Genomic DNA, 21989 nt, shown 5'->3' with positions numbered 1-21989 from the left:
CACCATGGATAGTGATTGCTTATTGGTGACTGACATTTATCCACCAATAAGCTAGCATAACCCAGGTTCTCAACAAAAAAATGTGTCGGCAAAGATAGCAAGAGAACGAAGAAAAATTGTTAATAGGAGAAAATTAGAAAGTTGCTTAAAATTGCTCTATCTGAATCATGAAAGAAAAAAATTGGGTTTAGTGTCCCTTTAATGCTAATGTTTATGTATTTTCTGCTAATATTTAACCCCTGCTACTAACATAAATTAGATCACATGAAAGGGACATTTCAGCCAAAATTGGAATCCACATGGATGCATTTTAGTTTAGAATAGAAGCATTCTTGTAATATACATGTATCAACAAACATGCTTCTAATAAAGACTACAGCTGTTTCAACTGTGTATTTAAGTTTGCACCGTGCACCAGCATTTTAAACACAGCACTTGCGCAGAGAGCCTAAGGTGCTTGTGCCATCTGGTAATGACTACTAGAAGCATTTTTGCCTATAAAATGTATATTGCAAATATGTTTCTTTTCAAAGATAGAACTCATCTATGCGCATTTCAATTTTTAAAAGAATGTCCCTTTAATCTACAAACTCCAGACACATAGATTAAATCAATGAGTGGATTAAGAGAATTTCTAATATTTGAAGAACTAGTTTTAAACTACTGATATCATTAATTGATAATAAGTAATTGAATTCTAAAATGAAATCAAATTTATGAATTACACAATTTAGGCAGCTGCTTATGTGACATCTAAGATTATTGGCCCAATTATCTAAAGCTCTTTGGCCTTGTAAGATTTTCTAAAATATCTCGCCAGTACTTTAAAGCCCATGGCCCCAATTTATCAAGGTCTGTCGGACCTGATCCGACAGTGCGGATCAGGTCCGACAGAACTCGCTGAATACGGCAAGCAATACGCTCGCCGTATTCAGCATTACACCAGCAGCTCACAAGAGCTGCTTGTGCAACGCCGCCCCCTGCAGACTCGCGGCCAATAGGGGGTACTCGATCGGGTTGATTTCCGGCGATGTCTGTCTGCCTGCTTAGAGCAGACGGACAGGTTATGGAGCAGCGGTCTTTGTTAATGGAAGTAGATTGGAAAGTTGTTTAAATTGCTGGTCTATCTGAATCATGAAGTTTAATTTTGATTTGAGTGTCCCTTTAAGTTTGTGTCATGGTTTGGCACAGCACATAATAATTTATATTCAAATTGTACAGTTCCCACTTTAAAATGTGTTGTGTTCTTTATTCTAGTACTTGAATCAAATATTTAATCAGTAAAGATTGTACGCCCATTGTCTTGTGTTTTGATATTTAAAGGGAAAGTCTGCTCTAGAATTGTTGTTGTTTAAAAATACAGATAATTCCTTTATTACCCATTCTCCAGTTTTGCATAACCAACACTGTTATAGAAATACAATGTTTACCTCTGTGATTACCTTGTATCTACGCCCCTGCAGACTGCCCCCTTATTTCAGTTCTTTTGACAGACTTGCAGTTTAGCCAATCAGTGCCTTCTCATAAATAACTCCATGGGCATGAGCACAGTGTTATCTATATGGCACACATGAACTAATGCCCTCTAGCTGCAAAAATCGGTCAAATTTATTGAGATAAGAGGTGGCCTTAAAGGGCTTAGAAATTAGCATATGAGCCTACCTAGGTTTAGCTTTCAACTAAGAATACAAAGAAAACAAAGCAAATTTGATGATAAAAGTATATTGGAAATTTGTTTTAAATTACATTCTCTATCAGACTAGACTGTCCATTTAACCCTTTGGTGGGTAGAGAAATGTATTACTTTAATTTTAGTACAGGAATATCAATTTAGCAAAAACAAAAACCCGTTCCAAACGTTTGAATGCAACAAAAATATAAAATTATATTAATGTATCTTTTAATTATTTTTCTGGTTATAGGTATACGAGGAGATATTGGAGCGCCAGGTCCTCAAGGAGATCCTGGAACACCAGGAATACCAGGAACATCAGGACCCAAAGGAAATCAAGGAGAAAGGGGTAATGCATTTGAACCAAATTTGGAACCCAAACATGTTGTGTTGTCATGACAACATAGAGTATGGATAGAGTATGCAATTTTAAGCAACTTTCTAATTTATTCCTTTTATCAATTTTTCTTAGTTCTCTTGTTATCTTTATTTGAAAAAGCAGGAATGTAAGCTTACAAGCCGACCCATCTTTGCTTCCACACCTGGGTAGCAACTGCTGATTGGTGGCTAAATGCAGCCAACAAACAGCAAGCGCTATCCAGGATGCTGAACCAAAAATGGGTTGGCTAAAAATTGCATGCTCTATCTGAATCATGAAAGAAACATTTTGGGTTCAGTATCCCTTTAAGACTTGATTACAAGTGGTGCACAAACTATTGTGCTCAGATTTTTGCGATTGTTTGTGCACTGGTTAAATTGCACTTATATAACAAGTCGAGTATGATCGTGTGAGCGCAATCACGATTTACGCTAGAATCATTACCTTGATTTTAGAGCAAATCACAAAATACATAAAAAAAATACATTACAAAGTACAGTTACACTCATAAAAACACTATCTAATAAAAAAAATTTAAAAAATCTAATTGCACACAAAAGTTATAAGGGCTTAAAGATATTTGATCTCAGGTGTTAGAAAAAAAAAAGCCAGGAAAGGACTTTAACAAATAGAATCATACATATACATGTTTACAGATGCATATCTTTGTGTATATATATATATATATATATATATATATATATATATATATATATATATATATATATATATATATATATGTGTGTGTGTGTGTGTGTGTACATATGTATCTATGTATTTATTTGTGCATATATGTATATACAGACATAATTATACACATATAAAAGTATAAAAACCTATGTAAACATATATAGACATATATACACATAAAAACACATGAATACATATTTAAAAATATATAGACATATATACAAGGGCATTGGAGCCATTTGCTGTTAAAGGGACAGTATACACTCATTTTCATATAACTGCATGTAATAGACACTACTATAAAGAATAAGATGCACAGATACTGATATAAAAATCCAGTATAAAACTGTTTAAAAACTTACTTAGAAGATGTCAGTTTGGCTCTGTTGAAAAGGTAGTTGGAAAGCCCACTGCAAGTGGCAAATAAGACACTCCCCCCCCCCCCTTCTTTTGCATATGAAAAGACCCTTTACACAAACAGGAGCAAGCTGGAGAAGGTAGCTGACGGTATTCTCATAAAACTTTGGGGCTTGGTTAGGAGTCTGAAAATCAGAGCAATGTTATTTAAAAATAAGCAAAACTATACATTTATTTTTTTTAAAAACTTTATGGGCTATATAAATAGATCATCTACAAAACATTTATGCAAAGAAATAATGAGTGTATAATGTCCCTTTAAGTAGAAAAAAAAACATGTAAAAGCATATATATGCAATATTGATATTTTCATGTCGGGCTTGCACATATTATAATATTTGATCGGATACGCGCATATGAAAAAATGCAATCGTGTTTCTCCTTTGACATCTATGGGGGTATAGGTTATAGTTTGTGTGACATTCTAATTGCGCTAGAAGGAAGCTGTTTGTGCTCGTCGGGTTAGGGAAAGAGGGATACATTTTAACTTTCAACTCATAATACCAGGGCAATCCATCAAGCATAAAAAGTTTGATTCTGCAGCAATTAGAGCTATAGCGGAAGCACAAAATACTGCTCCACTTGTTATCTGGCCCTAAATATTGAAAGCGGCACCCCTTTGTAATTTTGACACAATTATAAAATTATATTTTTTACAAATAAAATATTAAAATCATTTGCACATGCACATTGTTTGATCAATCTGTGGGTATTATTTTATTTATTGTTTGTTAATAGGGCTGCCTGGGTTTCCTGGAGACCACGGTTTTAATGGAGTCCCTGGAGCACTTGGACCTATGGGACCCAAAGGAAATCAAGGAGACAGAGGTAATAATAGAATAAATATATTTTGGCGCTGGACTGCCATTGGTCAGGATCAGACTAATATGCTACAGGATATTTTTTCTCTATGAAAAGGCATAGGAACCTATTTAACAAATGTCTGTCGGACATGATCCGATCAGCGGATCATGTCTGACAGACATTGCTGAATGCGGAGAGCAATACGCTCTCCGCATTCAGCATTGCACCAGCAGCTCTTGTGAACTGCTGGTGCAATGCCGCCCCCTGCAGATTCGCGGCCAATCAGCCGCTAGCAGGGGGGGTGTCAATCAACCCGGTCGTATTTGATCGGGTTGATTTCCGGTGATGTCTGTCCGCCTCCTCAGAGCAAGCAGACAGGTTATGAAGCAGCGGTCTTCAAGGATGGACCCGCTCCACGCCGCCGGGATGAAGATAGAAGACACCACCTGGATGAAGATAGAAGATGCCGTCTGGATGAAGATAGAAGACGCCGCCTGGATGGATGAAGACCTCGCCGCCTGGATGTCCAGACTTCAGAACCTGTAAGTGGATCGTCGGGGGTTAGTGGGTTTTTTTTACTTTTTTTGGGTGTTTTTTTGTTTTTTAAGATTAGGATTTGGGGGGGGTGGAGCCATCAGCACACAAGAATGGATGTACTTTCATATCGCTCCTGCACTAATGTCTCTATAGGGGACTTTGGAACATGTTTCTAGTTCAACTAATCTTTTTGGAGCCCTTTACTACCTATTGGGATTCATATCCTGCTTTTAGTGTGAGTTATTTCTGGTTTTGAGCGTGATTTTAACTAACTGAAACTGGAGGCCTGCTTTGGCAGCTCATAACGGGCGACCATCTTTACATCCTTATGGTAGTAACGCTATACAAACTCCTTGGGGCATACACCAACATCTATAATCCACAATACTCTTCCTCTGCCTGCCTAGAAATCGGATACCTAAAGCCAACATGTTAACTGCTATTCAGTTTTTGGAAGCGCTGCGCTGTATGCTGAGGGACCACCATGCTGCATTTGAAAGTCTGCTGTGTGAAGCGTTCCAACCGGAGGACATCTGCACTGCTAGTTTGGACACGCAGCTTGATCATACATACAGAGGAGATGTGCAGGGTTGTCCTTTCGAATCAGTTGCGGCGGACAAAGACATCGCTACGGCGGGTGCGGCACTACAAGGAGAGCACCCATTATGTGGCATGGAAAGTGCCGCTGTTCCGATCCAGCCGACTCTCACACTTAGCCCAACAGGGGCGCCGCAGAATTCTAGAGGTAGGAGGGAGACATGGTTGCAGCTGCGTGAGTCCTTAAGGTGCCAAAAGGTTCTTTCATGTGCAGATACACAGGCAGTTAAGAGTGAGCCTCGACTCACACACAGGCCAGATTTATATATGGACTATTGGTTCATGATGAGGAGTGGTGTGCTGTTTAATGTGTACCTCTCTTGCCACGTGTACTCTAATTGTACATGCTCCATTGTTTTCAAAGGCACACTGTCACTACTGAGGAAGCAGGGGATCGGTTGAGAGACTTTGTTTCTGGGATAAGTATTGCCCTTTGGGACATTTTGTGGTGGTCGTTTCATCTAAGGGTAATGCTTATATGCAGACATAAAAGAAATAGTAAAACTGCTGCATAATTTGACATGATGGCTGGACAAAAGAAAAAGAAAACTTGCTGCATGTTTTGCCATGATGGATTGTTTTTATATATTGCGGCTTATGCTGGGAAATTGATGTGGACATCCTCTATTGGTAATCTGCTAGTGCTACGTGCTCCCTCTAACTTCAGGCAGGGCAGGGGCTAATCTGGCCTATGTTACTCTGCTCTCAGCGGCAGATTTAATTGTGGCTACAGAGAACAGAAAGAGACACAAACTTCTTTAATACGGAGTAGTCTGGCCCTGCATGGGGATTTTTTCTTAGTCACAACTGAATTTAACACTGACAGCTCATTCACAGCTGCTGGGACTGCGTTACTGTTCACATATTATGGTTGATGTCTTTACTGTTTTCCCCCTTCTCTTTCTGCAGGACTTAGTACTTGTTATACTATAATGTCTCCAATATTGTATTTCTTATAGCTAGCCGCTTCTCATAATAATATGTATGTAACTGAGACTTCACTGTTCCATGCCTAACAGATATATACATTACCCTTTACAGAACCCTAATCACTTCGAGAGCTCCCTATGCCGCTCACACATGTAGTCAAGCTATGAGACCACCGTGACTCATAGACATATAACAGCAGGGGGTTCCACATTTTACCTTGATGTGTCTACCCTATAGGTGTGAGCAGCTCTTTGGAATAATTCATAATTTACTACTAGACTATATGTAAGCCATTTATCACTCCATTACTCTTACTAACTTATTTTAGGGCGCATGTTGGGGCTCAATAATAAGGATACTGAGTTTCATTTCGATGCAATGAGGGTGCTGCCAGCGGCCGAGGTTGCGCCCTACCATTTGTTGAGTCCCACCATGTGACTGTTATATATGGTTCAGTTGCTTTATCCCTATCTCACAGTATTGCAGCCACATTGTTGTCATTTTAGTTCTGTTGAGTGCGTCATTTGCTCCAATCTCAATCACAGGCCCTGTGTTGCTCTACGGGAGGCCTTTCATAGTTGCTTCTTAGTCTCCTTGCATACAGAGCTATATCTTCATTGCTTTTGATTATCTACAAATATTTCCATAAGGTAAATTTTTTAGTCCATATTACCTGCCATATCTAAATGCCCTCCTTCCTTCCCCCCTTCTCCTATATTGAATTATTCAATTTTCACTGAGTGTGTGGACTGTTATCACAGTAATTCAGACAGCAAGGCCCAGCTAACATCATTAGGAGCAGCCCCCCATAGTTAGGAGGGTTTTATATTTTAAAGATTCCATCCTAGCTCCCTTACCTTGCCTTCGCTTACACACATAGGTATCCACAAAGTTTCTTAGGACAGGCAGGTCCTGCGCTACTCATTTTAGGCATTGCCTTATCAATCATTCTGCCCTAGGATTAGTTCAGATATCCACACCAGATTTTATCCTGGTCACTCCCAGTCTAGTTATTGCGCTTTGCTTATATGTTTACCTAACATACTTGAATTGCCATTTCTCTCCCACACACATATACAATAAGCCCACTAACACATAATGCGCCCACTGAATTTTTTTTTTTACTTTTTTTTTTATACAGCAAGGCGCTTGCGCCATTCCCAGACTTGATACAGCGCCTGCTCATATATTCTGCCTAACATACTTAACTTATCACCTCCCCCCCCCCCACTTTAATATAATATACCTCCTATTTCAGGAGAGTGAATTATGTGGTTTCTCTAGCCTATACCACACCTTACTTCCCCTTCTTACGATTCTATCTTACAATACACAATTATATTAGCATCACTTCCCCTCCCAAGCTGAGCAAGATTGTTTAGTATTATTTTCTTTCTCACAAATAAAATATTAAGTTCACATTTGATGTTTCCCTTGCTGTTCTATTTCCCTAAGCAATTCTGATACAAATATTGAGCTTACATTTGAGGTTTACCCTGTTGGTATTTCTCCCTAAGCAACTCCTATATAAATATCTAGTTTACATTTGTTATTTACCTTGTTGGTATATCTCCCTAAGTAATGCCTCCACAATTATCCAGTTTGCATCTTACATTTACCTAGGTGTTATACCTCCCTAAGTAACGCCTATACGATTTTTTAGCTTACATATATTGTTCACCTTGGTATTGTATTTCCCTAACCAATTCCTTTGCAGACATTTAAACCCAAGATGTTTTGAAATGTTCATTAAGAGAAATATCCCAGGAAAGAAATTTGAAAATATAAGGTTTTTCTTTCAATTATGTTTGACTTTTTATGTTTAGCATCAGATGGGTTTGTAATCATTTATTAGGACGTTTGATGTATTTCTGTCTTAGCATTCAATGGCTCCATTGGAGCAGAGTCAATCAGAGTGTGTTTACGTTAGGAGCATGATGTATATTACTGCTATGTTAAGTCCTATACTTTATTGTTTGCAATTGTCTGTATGCTTATTCAAGAACCTCAATAAAAACTATTAAATAAAAAAAAAAAGATTAGGATTTGGGCTTTCTTAAAAGAGCTAAATGCCCTTTTCAGGGCAATGCAAAAGAGCTAAATGCTCTTTTAAGGGCAATGTCCATACAAATGCCCTTTTCAGGGCAATTGGTAGCTTACACATTAAAAAACCTAACACTACTAAAAAAAATAATTCTAAAATTACAAAAGATAACAAACACTAAATTACAAAAAATAACAAACACTAAATTACAAAAAATAACAAACGAAATTATTTTGGATAATTTTGTATGTTATTTTTTGTAATTCAGTGTTTGTTATTTTTTGTAATTTAGTGTTTGTTATTTTTTGTAATTTTAGAATTATTTTTTAGTAGTGTTAGGTTTTTTTAATGTGTAATATAGTTTATTTAATTTGTAGCTATTTTAATTTTAGTCTAATAGTTATGTTAGGGTAATTGTTAGTTTAAACTTAGGTTTTTATAATTTCAAAGGTAAGTTTTTATTTATTTTAAGATAGGGATATTGTCATTTTAATTTAAAGTTAGGGGGTTGTTAGGTTTATGGGTTAATAGTTTATTTTATTTTTTTGCGATGTGGGGGGCTGGCGGTTTAGGGGTTAATAGGTTTATTTAGTGGCAGTGATGTGGGAGGCCAGAGGTTTAGTGGTTAATAACTTTATTTAGTGGTTGCGATGTCAGGGAGCGGCGGAATAGGGGTTAATATCTTTATTATAGTGGTGGCGATGTCGGGGAGCGGCAGAATAGGGGTTAATAGCTTTTTTTAGTGGCGGCGATGTCAGGAGCGGCAGATTAGGGGTTAATAACTTTATTATAGTGTTTGTGAAGCGGGAGGGTGGCTTGTGCAATGCCGCCCCCTGCAGAAGGGAGTGTCAATCATCACGATCGGATTGGGATGATTGCAGTCCGCTACCTAAAGTCTTATGACCGCTGCTTCTATGCCGCAAACCTCAGGCATAGAAAGCAGCATCTGCTGCTTGATAAATCTACCCCTTAGACAGGATCAGGCATGTGCATTGAGAAGGGTACACAAAAATTAAATTAGCCTCCTCTGGATTTAGTTGTGAGAGAACACAATGAACAATTTAATTTAAATTTGAGTGATTCCACCACATACTTTGATAATGCAAATTAAAGTGATAGTATACTCAAACAGATGGCTTTGTATTTATAGAATTATTGTGCTAATATAATACTAGTAACATTTACATTATATATGTTAGCCCCATAGAAATTGCTCTTTACATACCGTTTCATTTTGTGCTTATTGTAATCCTCAGCCTGCCCCCCTTCTTAGTCTTTTTTTTTTTTGTACTTTAAAAATGTGCATGCGGCATCCAATTAAATGCATTGCCGTACGACTCGCTGTTTCCAATGCTTTGTAGTATATCCCAGTGAATCACAAATGTGCATTAGCGAGAGAATTCTTATAGCCGTTCATCCAATGAAATCTATTCTAATCTTTTGTCATCATCCACGTGCATGAGAAGCTAGCACATGCACATTAAAGGGAAAGTGGTTTTCCCAATGGCATGAATGTAAACAGTAAATTGAAGCTTATATTCCGATTTTCTGTCTACATGGAAGCATGCGCATGTGCAGTTTCTGATTCAAGAGCACACATCGGGTACTACATGTAGAGCGGGCGGGACCGCTCTACACATCACTACAATGAAGAGGGTTTAGGGGGCGGAGTGATTAAAAAGTTATACAATATAACATATTAAAAATGTAAGTATTTAAAATAAAAAATAATATTGAGGTTTGCTTTGGGATATTCTATGTATCTATGATGATGGTTTATTATTGGTTTCCTGTACCATCACTTTAAGCTGCTGAGAGTACTTACATGGAAGAGACTGGACTTGCTAGATATATTTTATATATGGATCATCGGGATATGGTGAGCTGATTACTAAGTTCTATAATAGTCTCTTAATGGCTAGATATTTATATTGTAACCTGCGTTGACCTCACCCAGGTTAGCCCCCATATTCAAAATTTTAACAAACGATCATTTCATTTGTTAGATCATGTTAGATCAACTGTTTTTTTTCCCGTTAGATCTACTCTAAAATATGAAATATTAACAATCTTTTTAAGGGGGGGGCTAACCCGTAGCCAGCCCCCCCTCAACAAATATTTGGACAAAATATTATTGATTATGATAGCTCCATGTTAGATCAGGTTTAATCAGCCAAAAGTTTTGTTAGATCTAGTCTAATTTCTGAGATATTGCATTTTTAATGAGGGAGGGGGGCGGTATTCACAATCCTATTTTTTGTGCGGGGGAGGGTTGATCAAGGGTTAGCCCCCTCAACTGAAATCTGGACCAAATGTTATTGATTTTGAAAGATATACGTTAGATCAGGTTAGATCAACTGTTTTGTTCGTTAGATCTATCACACAAGAGGCGGTATTCACAATCTTAGTTTGTGTGTAAATTTGAGTTCACTGGGCTAGCCCCCCCAACTGAAATCTGGACAAAATTTTATTGATTTTGATAAATATACGTTAGATCTGTCATGCCACTTCCTTGCACTGCTCTGGCTGTTGCCAGGGATGCGGCAGTGTGAGCGTGCAATGATGATGTCATCGCCGCACGTCTATTCTCCTCTCAAGCTGGATTCTTTGAACTCCTCCTTGGCACGAATTGGCGCCTATGTGAGTACCTGCATAACTTACATTCACTGCCCAAGTATAGGTGTTACTTTGTGTGCTCCTAGGTGCTTTATTTCTTGAATTGCTGAACTCTGCCTGTCTGACTACTATACCTGTTTAACCCTTGAATTGCTGGATTATCTTATTATTGCTGAACTCTGCCTGTCTGACTACTCTGCCTGTTTAACCCTTGAATTGCCGGATTGCCTTATCATTGTTGAACTCTGCCTGGTTTACCCCTGAACTGCTAAACTGCTGGATTAACTTTTGTTGCTGGCTTCTACTTGTTCCTGACCATTATATTGTTTTACCCCTAAACTACTTTACTGCTGGATTGCCTTCCTGTTGCCGAGCTCCACCTGTCTCTGACCATTCTGTGCCTTTATCATTTTGCCCTGAAGGACTACCCTGTCTACTGTGAGTACTGCTTACCTCATTCCTTACACTCATTTTGTTCTGGGATATTTCCTTATCCTTCCACTTGACGCCGGGATAAGAAGACTACTGGCCAAGTTTGGTCTGATAGGGAAATATCCCATGAGCATTACAAGATCAGGTTAGATCAACAGTTTTTTTCTGTTAGATCTATCACGCAAAAGGCGGTATTCGCAATCCTATTGTGTGTGTGGGGGAGGGGTGGTTACTGGGCTAGCCCCCCCTCAACTGAAATCTGGAACATATATTATTGATTTTGATAGATATACCAGGTATATCAGGTTACATCAACTGTTTTTCTGTTAGATCTATCACACAAGAGGCAATATTCACAATCTGAGTTTGATAGATTTTTGTTAGATCAGGTTAGGTTGAGTCCCATTGGATAAAATAATTAAAAAAAATAAAATAAAATAGGGACATATTGGGGGGTCTAATCAAGTAAAGTGGACTTGATCATTTTATTGCAAAATTTAAATTCAAATAGAGTTTAAACTTTTTTTTACATGAATGGGTATTTATTTTATCTAGGAGTGTCTCTTTAATCTTTAGATGCTGTTTTTATGAGCTAAGAGTAAAAAAGGAAAAAACAAGCAGATGCATCTGTTTCTAATGAGCATCTATAACATAATCATATTTGTAACGTGTCCGTCGCTGTGGTCAGTTGGGCGCGCAGCCTGCAGGGCGAGACAGCTTTAAGAGCTCCAGCTCTCAGCTGTAACATAACAGCTGTAGCTCCTGAAGCTTCAGGCATCTGCCGCATATGGAGCCGGAGCGCGATCGGTGCTTCGCCTCCATATAAGGCCAGATGCCTGGGTGTGTCACCGTCTGTAACGATCTTCTGCTGGTTCCGGCGGGGGGGGTGTGGGCAGGTGGCGGATGGGCGTTTCAGCAGAGAAGTGGGGAGGGAGTGGGAGTGCCCTACTACAGAAAAAAAAAGGACAGGGAGGGATGGGGCAGCTACACTACAGAAAAGGGGTTTGGGGTGGGGGGATAAATGGCGATCGTGCGGGAGGGAGGTGGTGGGACCACTACACTACAGAAAAAAATAAAATAAAAAAGAATAGAATAGAAAAAAAGGGGTTTATAGGTACTGGCAGACAGCTGCCAGTACCTAAGATGGCGGCAATAGGGAGGGTTAGAGAGCTATTTGAGGGGGGATCAGGGACAGAGGGACAGGGACAGAAGGATAGCGTCAGAGGGATAGGGACAGAGGGATAGGGACAGGGACAGAAGGATAGGGGCAGAGGGATAGGGATAGAGGGATAGGGACAGGATCAGAGGTATCAAGACAGGGATAGAGGGATAAGGACAGAGGAACAGAAGGACAGGGACAGAGGGATAGGGACAGAGGGATAGGGACAGAGGAACAGGGGCAGAGGGATAGGGATAGAGGTATAGGAACAGGGATAGAGGGATAGAGGGACAGGGACAGAGGGATACGGACAGGGACAGAGGGATAGTGATAGAGGGATAGGGACAGAGGGATAGGGACAGAGGGATAGGGATAGAAGGATAGGGACAGAGGAATAGGGATAGAGGGATAGGGACAGGGACAAAGGGATAGTGATAGAGGGATAGGGACAGAAGGATACGGATAGGGACAGAGGGATAGGGACAGAGGGATAGGAACAGAAGGATAGGGACAGAGGGATAGGGACAGAGGGATAGGAACAGAAGGATAGGGACAGAGGAATAGGGATAGAGGGATAGGGATAGAAGGTTAGATGGATAGGAATAGATGGACGTCACATTAAAAAAATAGACTGCCCTCTGGGCAGGCTTATCGCCTAGTTTAAAATAAAACCTTTTAATCATTTTATTTTTTCACTATCTATAGGCTTCCCTTTCTATCATTTAGCTTAGCATAGCATTTCCATAAAAAAAGGCTAAACCAGGGCCAGACTGACATACCGGGATACTGAGAGATTACCCGGTAGGCTGTCAGCTGCTGTGACTAGATTCACAAGCATTTTTTTTAAATGTTTTTATTTCTCATGCTGCACGCAGCCCATGAGTCCTCAGGTGTCACTGCGCAATAATAATTTTGCCCCCACATCATTGGTGGCAGTGGTAGCATGCAGGAGAGCACGCCCATGCACAGACCTGTCAGTGCTCCTGCACGCACTGCATGCATTTGGCCTGTGAGGGGCATTATTATTACCCTGCCCCAAAGCTCTGCACAAGACCAAGAGACATTCAGCAGTGACCTTCAGCCACACTCCCCAAAACCATAGTGTCCCTCTTTTGACATATTAAATGTTGGGAGGCATGTAATAATAAGTATTCTTTATCACCATATGAGTGTGACAGAGTTGGGATGAATATGACTTGGTTGGAGGAGGGAGTGTGACAGGGCGAGGGGAGGTAAGTGTGACAGGATTTGGAGAGTTAATGTGACAGCGTGAGTGTGGTAGAGTGGGACAGGATTAAAGGCGTTAAGGTGATAGGGTGAGTGTGACAGGGTTGGGGTTGAGTGTGGCATGGTTGGAGGAGGTAGTGTGACAGGACGAGGGGAGGTGAGTATGGGGGATTGGGGGGGTTTATGTGACAGGGTGAGTATGGCATGGTTGGGGGGATGAGTGACCGGATTGGAGGGGTTGATGCAGGGGTGCTCAAACATTTGGCCCTCCAGATGTTATGGACTACATCTCCCATAATGCTCTTACAGCCATAATTCCCCTGGGTTAATGTAATAGGTTGAGTGTGGCAGGGTTGAGGGGAGGGGAGTGTGGCAGGGTTGGGGGGAGGGGAGTGTGATAGGATTGGGGGTGAGTGATGACAGTGCAAGAGAAGGTGAGTGTGACAGGAATAGAAGGGTAATGTGATAAGACATATGGAATGATGGGAGGCATGTAATAATAAGTATACATTATCACCATGTGTGTGTATGCTGATGGTAGCTGTTCTTTACCACGGTCTGTGGCTGACAGATTACTGTACCACCATCTGTATCTGGCAGACTGATCTCCTGATACTATGTATACTGTACCACGTATGGCTTTCAGACTCTATGCCAAGAGTAAATATTTTGTCCCATGTCACTGTGAGCAAGGTCCCAGTCAGCGCAAAGACTTAGGGGCCGCCTAAGTCATCTAATTAGAGAGCTGCCTCTGTACAGACCTACACATAAAGGAGCACACGAGACAGTAAATATTAAATGGCTAGATTAAAGGGACAGTTTACTCAAAAACGTTCTCCCCTTTAATTTGTTCCCAATGATCCACTTTACCTGCTGGAGTGTATTAAATTATTTACAAGTAGCTCCTTTACCCTTATATTGGCATTTGAAATTGTTAATTTAGCATGTGGTATCCCCACTTATTCTGAAAGTTTGTGGCCGCGCGTACCAGCTATAGATAAGCTTTGTAAACACAGCCAGCAGAAGAAATTACACTCCCAGTGTGATAAAGCAGAGATAAGGTAATAAAATGTTGATTTTCCATTGTTCTCTCAAAGTATTGGTGATTGTATTAAGGACAGATATAAGATAAAGAAGCAGGTATATGTGCACAATGTGATACAGTAATGAGATCTGATTATACCTACAAGCTCAACCTATTTTATTAGGCTGTGGCTTCAAAACACAAAATCAGAGCTTTAATATACAGAAATAAACCTTAAAAAGCTCATTTTCATACATTTTTTACTCTGCAGTTGGTAAAAAAAGCAATTGTAAACACATTAAGGGAAAAACTATTTTACAGTATACTATCCCTTTAAGAGTTTTGCGGTAAGAGCTGCTCGGTGCTAACTTGCAAGTTATTTCCACCGCTCACCTCCTTCTAGCGCTGCTATTCGTTAGGAGGCAATATGTGAGCGTTGAGCAAAATTGAGCTCCATATCGCGATTCGCACTCCAATACCAGCGCTGCTTTGAGCTGGTTTTACGTGCTCGTGCACGATTTCCCCATAGACATCAATGGGGAGAGCCGGCTGAAAAAAAGCCTAACACCTGCAATAAAGGAGCGTAGCGCTCCGTAACACAGCCCCATTGATTCCTATGGGGAAAGAAAAGTTATGTTTACACCTAGCACCCTAACATAAACCCTGAGTCTAAACACCCCTAATCTGCCACCCCCAACATCGCAGACACCTACATTACACTTATTAACCCCTAATCTGTCACCCCTGACACCGCCGCCACCTACCTACATTTATTAACCCCTAATCTGCCTCCCCCAATGTCGCCGCCACCTACATTACAGTTATTAACCCCTAATCTGCCATCCCCGACATCGCCGCCACCTACCTACAATTATTAACCCCTAATCTTCCGCCCCCAACGTCCTACTACTGTACTAAAGTTATCAACCCCTGACCCTAAGTCTAACCCTAACCGTAACACACACTAACTTTAATGTAATTAAAATAAGTCTAAATAAAACCTACTATTAATAACTAAATAATTCCTATTTAAAACTAAATACTTACCTGTAAAATAAACCCTAAGCTAGCTACAATATAACTAATAGTTACATTGTAGCTATCTTAGGTTTTATTTTTATTTCACAGCTAAGTTTGTATTTATTTTAACTAGGTAGACTAATAAACCCTTAAAAAAACACTAACCCCCGAAGATCCACTTACAGTTTTAGAAGACCCGACATCCTCAATGAAGCGGCAGAAGTCCACAGTGAAGCCAGCAGAAGTCTTAATCCAAGCTGGCCGAAGTCTTCGTCCAAGCAGGCAGAAGTCTTCATCCAGACGGCATCTTGTATCTTCATCCATCTGGCGTGGAGCAGCTCCATCTTCAAGACATCCAGCGCAGAGCATCCTCTTCTTCCGACGACTCTTCTCGAATGAAGGTTCCTTTAAGTGACGGCATCCAAGATGGCGTCCCTTGAATTCCGATTGGCTGATAGAATTCTATCAGCCAATCGGAATTAAAGGTGAAAAAATCCTATTGGCTGATGCAATCAACCAATAGGATTGAGGATGGATGTCGGGTCTTCAAAAACTGTAAGTGGATCTTCGGGGGTTAGTGTTAGGTTTTTTTAAGTGTTTATTGGGTGGGTTTTATTTTAAGCTTAGGGTTTGGGCACCGAAAAAGAGCTAAATGCCCTTTTAAGGGCAATGCCCATCCAAATGCCCTTTTCAGGGCAATGGGGAGCTTAGGTTTATTTAGGTTTTATTTGGGGGTTTGGTTGTGTGGGTGGTGGGTTTTACTGTTGGAGGGTTGTTTGTATTTTTTTTTTACAGGTAAAAGATCTTATTTCTTTGGGGCAATGCCCCGCAAAAGGCCCCTTTTTATTTTGGGGGGGCTTTTTTATTTTGATAGGGCTATTATATTAGGTGTAATTAGTTTAAATATTTGATAATTTGTTTTTTATTTTGTGTAATTTAGTTAATTGTATTTAATAAATGTAATTGATTTAATTAACTCAGGTTAGGTTTTATTTTACAGGTAACTTTGTTTTTATTTTAACTAGGTAGTTAGTAAATAGTTAATAACTATTTACTAACTAGTCTACCTAGTTAAAATAAATACAAACTTAGCTGTGAAATAAAAATAAAACCTAAGATAGCTACAATGTAGCTATTAGTTATATTGTAGCTAGTTTAGGGTTTATTTTACAGGTAAGTATTTAGTTTTAAATAGGAATTATTTAGTTATTAATAGTAGGTTTTATTTAGATTTATTTTAATTACATTAAAGCTAGGGGTGTTAGGGTTATGGTTAGACTTAGGGTTAGGTTTAGGGGTTAATAACTTTAGTATAGTGGCTGCAATTTTGGGGGCAGCAGATTAGGGGTTAATAACAGTAATGTAGGTTGTGGCGATGTTAGGGACAGCAGATTAGGGGTTAATAATATTTAACTAGTGTTTGCGATGCGGGAGTACGGCGGTTTAGGGGTTAATATGTTTATTATAGTTGCGGTGATGTCCGGAGCGGCAGATTGGGGGTTCATTATTTTATTTTATTATTTGCGATGCGGGAGGGCCTCGGTTTAGGGGTTAATAGGTAGTTTATGGGTGTTAGTGTACTTTTTAGCACTTTATTTATGAGTTTTATGTTACGGAGTTGTAGCATAAAACCCATAACTACAGACTTTCAGTTTACGGTACAGATGTTGACGGTATAGGCTGTACCTGTACTTTTTGGTCTCTCAGGCAAACTCGTAATACCGGCCCAAAGGAAGTCCCATTGAAAAAGTACTTTTGGAAAGCTGCGGTAGTTACGTTGCGTTACGGCCAAAAAAGTGTGCGGTACACCTATACCTGCAAAACTCGTAATACCAGCAGTAGTGAAAAAGAGCCTTAACGCTGCTTTTTCACTCATACCACAAAACGTGTAATCTAGCCGAAAGTTATTTACATGGTCTAAAACAAAATTAAGAGTAATACGTTGTAGAAATTCATTTTTTAGTGCTTTTAGAGTTACATATAAAAACGAAAACATAAAAGTTCTGAAATGTTAATCACTGTTATGTAAACAGAACGCCTACATTTTAACATATAACTTCTTTTGAAAGCCCTGATATTTATTTAGGTTTTTAAAGATTGGGCTATATCATCTTATAATTACTAAGCATTTCCTTTTCTTCTCTAACATTTATTGTAATGGCTTTTTTTAAAAATCTTTTTATTGTAAACAATGCGATGCATAAAGAAAACGTAAGCAGTCAGTCTGTAATGGCTTTTCTGAACAAATGCCATAGTGTACAAACCATATCTGATATGTTTACCTCATTTGTAAATTCAGAAAACATTTTTTGGTTGTAAGTGAACCAACATGTGGCTCATTATGAGGTATGGCCCAGGTTTAAACATCATTGTATTACGTTGGTTGCAGTTATGAAAATGGTCTTTTAATTACTTTAAAGTAAGTTTATAAGAAGCATTTAAAACTATGTCTTAGATCAGCGGTCGCCAATCACTGGCGGTCCACGAGAAAATATTGGTGGTCAGTAGAGAAATTTAGATTTGGATATTACCATTTTTGTGTTTATTATACTGTTTCAGTAGCGGAACTACCAGGGTTGCAGCAGATAAAGCTACACTTTAACATATATAACTACCTCTGAAAGTCTACATACTTTGGCTCCACTTTTTTCACAGATTGGACCATATCGTTGTATACTTCTCAAAAATTGTCTTTTCTTTGACAACATGAAATGTAATAGCTTCCTTGAACATGCATTATAACTGCCCCTAGTGTATAAACCATATTCAGTTGAGGGGGGGCAAGCCCGTGATCACCCCTCCCCCGCACACAAACTAGGATTGTGAATACCGCCTCTTGAGTGATAGATCTAACGAAAAAAAAGTTGATCTAACCTGATCTAACGTATATCTATCAAAATCAATAAATAATCTATCATTTTGTCCAGAATTCAGTTGAGGGGGGGCTAGCACAGTGATAACCCCTCCCCCGCACACAAACTAGCATTCAGGTAGATTACGAGTTATGCGTTCGTCTTTTAACGCTGAAAATGGTAATTTCAGCGTTAAAACAGCAACGCAGCCGTTAATAGTGTTGTCGGTATAGCTTTACCGCAAGCCTTTTAGCCTGTAACGCAATGTCAGTCCTGCACTCGTAAAGATAACGTTTTTACATGGGACTTCCATAGCGCTGCCATTACGAATTGTGCGTTCAGGCTAAAAAGCTTGCGTTACACTCTATAATGACAAGATCCGTAACGCCATCTGAGAGCAGTATTTATGAGTTTTACGCAACAAAACTGTTACATAAAACTCATAACTAAAGTGTTAAAAAGTACACTAACACCCATAAACTACCTATTAACCTCTAAACCGAGGCCCTCCCACATCGCAAATAGTATATTAAAGTTATTAACCCCTAATCTGCTAATAAAATGTAATAACCCCTATTCTGCCGCACCCCGACATCATCACCACTATAATAAAGTTATTAACCCCAAAACGCCACCATCCCACATCGCAAACACTAATTAAATATTATTAACCCCTACTCTGCCGTCTGCCCACATCGCCCCACTATACTAAAGTTATTAACCCCTACACCGCCGCCACTATAATAAACCTAATAACCTCTAAATTGCAAGCCCCCCACAATGAAATATACTAAATTAAACTATTAACCCCTAAACCGAAAGCCCCCACATTGCAATAAACTAATTTAAACTAGTAACCCCTAAACCTAACGCCCCCCTAACTTTATATTAAAATTACAATTTCCCTATCTTAAATTAAATTAAAACTTACCTGTCAAATTAAAAAAAACTAAGTTTAAACTAACAATTAAACTAATATAACTATTTAACTAAAATTAAACTAACTACTAATTAAAGAAAACTAAAATAAACATAAAAAAATCCTAACACTACTATAAAAATTACAAAGTATCTAATTGCAAAAAATAAAAAATACTAAATTACAAAAAATAACAAACACTAAATTACGAAAAATAACAAGCGAAATTATCAAAAATAAAAAAGAATTACACCCAATCTAATAGCCCTATAAAAATAAAAAGCCCACCCAAAATAAAAAAAACCTAGCCTACAATAAATTACCAATAGCCCTTAAAAGGGCCTTTTGTAGGACAATGCCCTAAGTTAAACAGCTCTTTTACCTGTAAAAAAAATACAAAGACCCCCCAACAGTAAAATCCACCATCCAACCAACCCCCCAAAATAAAAAAACCTAACTCTAACAAAAACCTAAGCTAACCATTGCCCTGAAAAGGGCATTTGTATGGGCATTGCCCTTGAAAGGGCATTTAGCTCTTTTGCATTGCCCTGAAAAGGGCATTTAGCTCTTTTAAGAAAAGCCCAAACCCTAAATTAAAAAAAAACACCTAAAAAAGTTTAAAAACTCCTAACACTAACCCCCGAAGATCCACTTACAGTTGCTGAGGTCCCGCTTAAAGGATCTTTATCCCACCGGCTCCATCTTCATCCAGGCAGCGAGGTCTTCATCCATCCAGGCTGTGTCTTCTATCTTCATCCAGGCAGCATCTTCAGAAGCTCTCATCCTATTGGCTGTTTTGAACAGCCAATATGAGTTCAGTAGCTCTCATCCTATTGGCTGATTTGAATTTCTAAAATAAAATCTGCCAATAGGAATGCAAGGGACACCATTTTGAATCCTGTACCTTGCATTGAAGATTCAGTATACAGCGGCGACTGTATCAAGAGGATGCTCCACGTCGGATGTCTTCAGGATGGACCCACTCCGCGCAGGGATAAAGATAGAAGATGCTGCCTGGATGAAGATAGAAGACGTCACCTGGATGGATGAAGACCTCGCCGCCTGGATGGAGCCGCCGGGACAAAGATTCTTCAAGCGGAACTTCAGAAACTGTAAAGTGGATCTTCGGGGGTTAGTGTTAGGATTTTTTCAACTTTTGGGGTGTTTTTTTTATTTTAGGGTTTGGACTTTTCTTAAAAGAGCTAAATGTCCTTTTAAGGGCAATGTCCATACAAATGCCCTTTTCAGGGCAATGGGTAGATTAGGTTTTTTTAGATAGTTTTTTTATTTTGTGGATTGGGGGGGGTGGGGGTTTGTATGTATTTTTTTCAGGTAAAAGAGCTGTTTAACTTAGGGCAATGCCCTTCAAAGGGCCCTTTTAAGGCCTATTGGTAGTTTATTATAGATTAGGTTTTTTTATTTTGGGGTGTGTTTTTTTAAATGGGTATTAGAATAGGAATAATTGTTATTATTTTGGATAATTAGTTTGTTATTTTGTGTAATGTTTTTGTTTTTGTTTTGGGAGGGTTTTTCTTTTTAGAATAGCCTTTTTTGAGCGGCTATATCGGGAGCAGCAGAACGAGGCTCCCATTGGAGTTTATGGAAGCGCGTTCTCATGTGCGCAATGCTTTCAACTTTTAATACCTACTAATACATTAGTGTGCACTTGTATTACACAGTAGAGTGCTAATATAGCTTTCAAGAAAGCAATATTTAGCTCTCCACTTGTAATCTGACCCTTGATGTTTTTTAAAGCTGTAGAACAAATACAATTCACATAAATGAAATTGATAAAAAAAAATTAGGTACAAATAACTGTTTCTTTACTGTCAAAATTAAAAGTTAAAGTAATTTTTTTCATTGATGTGATAAATCAAAACATTTATATTTAGATTTTTTATATTATGATGATACAATTTAAATAATTTAAATGTGTATTATTGGTTCAGAAAAAAAACATTTTATTATTTATTCAGTAGATAAATATGATGTTTAAATTCTTTTCATTGGTTTTTACAGGACAAGCTGGTCAGAAAGGAGAAAGTGGAGATACAGCAGGTAAAATAGTTTTTGTTATTAATTAGTAATAGTAATAATAGCAGTAGTAGTAAAATCAATAACACTCTGTAGTTACCTGATATATTAAATTGCAGTGGATAAAGGTCCTGTTTCAAGCTTGTTTAAAGGGATAATCTAATCCAGGAACGGACTGGGAATAAAAAGCAGCCCTGGAAAAATATGAAGACCAGCCCTATTTTCCATTAAGTCGGTAGAAAGCACATGCCCTATTTTTCTCAAAGGGGATTACTGGGACACACCTTACCCAATATTTGTTTCAGAATTACATTTTTTTACTTAGAATTAAATACAAATGTCAGATTGATGTTATATAGGAACCCTACAACCCAATGTAATCCATTTATCACCCCTTTAAATTGTAGCTTTCCAGCCCCAGCTGCTGCAGCCCACCAGGATATCTCCTGGTATACTGGTAGGCCAATCCAGCCCTGATCTAATCCCTTTATTTACCATTCCCCAGTTTTTTATAACCAACACGGTTAAATTAATACACTTAATTACCTCTGTGATTACCTTGTTTCTAAGCCTCTGCAGACTGCCCCCTTATTTCAGTTATTTTGACAGACTTGCATTTTAGCTAGTCAGTGCCCT

The 21989-nt window shown here is 38.8% G+C and overlaps 1 protein-coding gene across 1 annotated transcript in view; it reads left to right on the top strand.

Moving 5' to 3' along the window:
• LOC128639863 (acetylcholinesterase collagenic tail peptide) overlaps positions 1–21989 on the top strand; it is a 52223-nt gene that overhangs the window by 14433 nt on the left and 15801 nt on the right. Inside the window, exons 4-6 of the mRNA XM_053692079.1 lie at positions 1923–2021; positions 3897–3986; positions 21339–21377. Coding sequence (XP_053548054.1) covers positions 1923–2021; positions 3897–3986; positions 21339–21377 — 228 coding nt within the window. The remainder of the gene's footprint in view (positions 1–1922; positions 2022–3896; positions 3987–21338; positions 21378–21989) is intronic.

The sequence above is a fragment of the Bombina bombina genome, chromosome 9 (assembly GCF_027579735.1).
Source record: "Bombina bombina isolate aBomBom1 chromosome 9, aBomBom1.pri, whole genome shotgun sequence".
NCBI lineage: Eukaryota > Metazoa > Chordata > Amphibia > Anura > Bombinatoridae > Bombina > Bombina bombina.
Note: the sequence above shows the minus strand (reverse complement) of the source record. Positions and strands in the feature narration are given on the sequence as shown.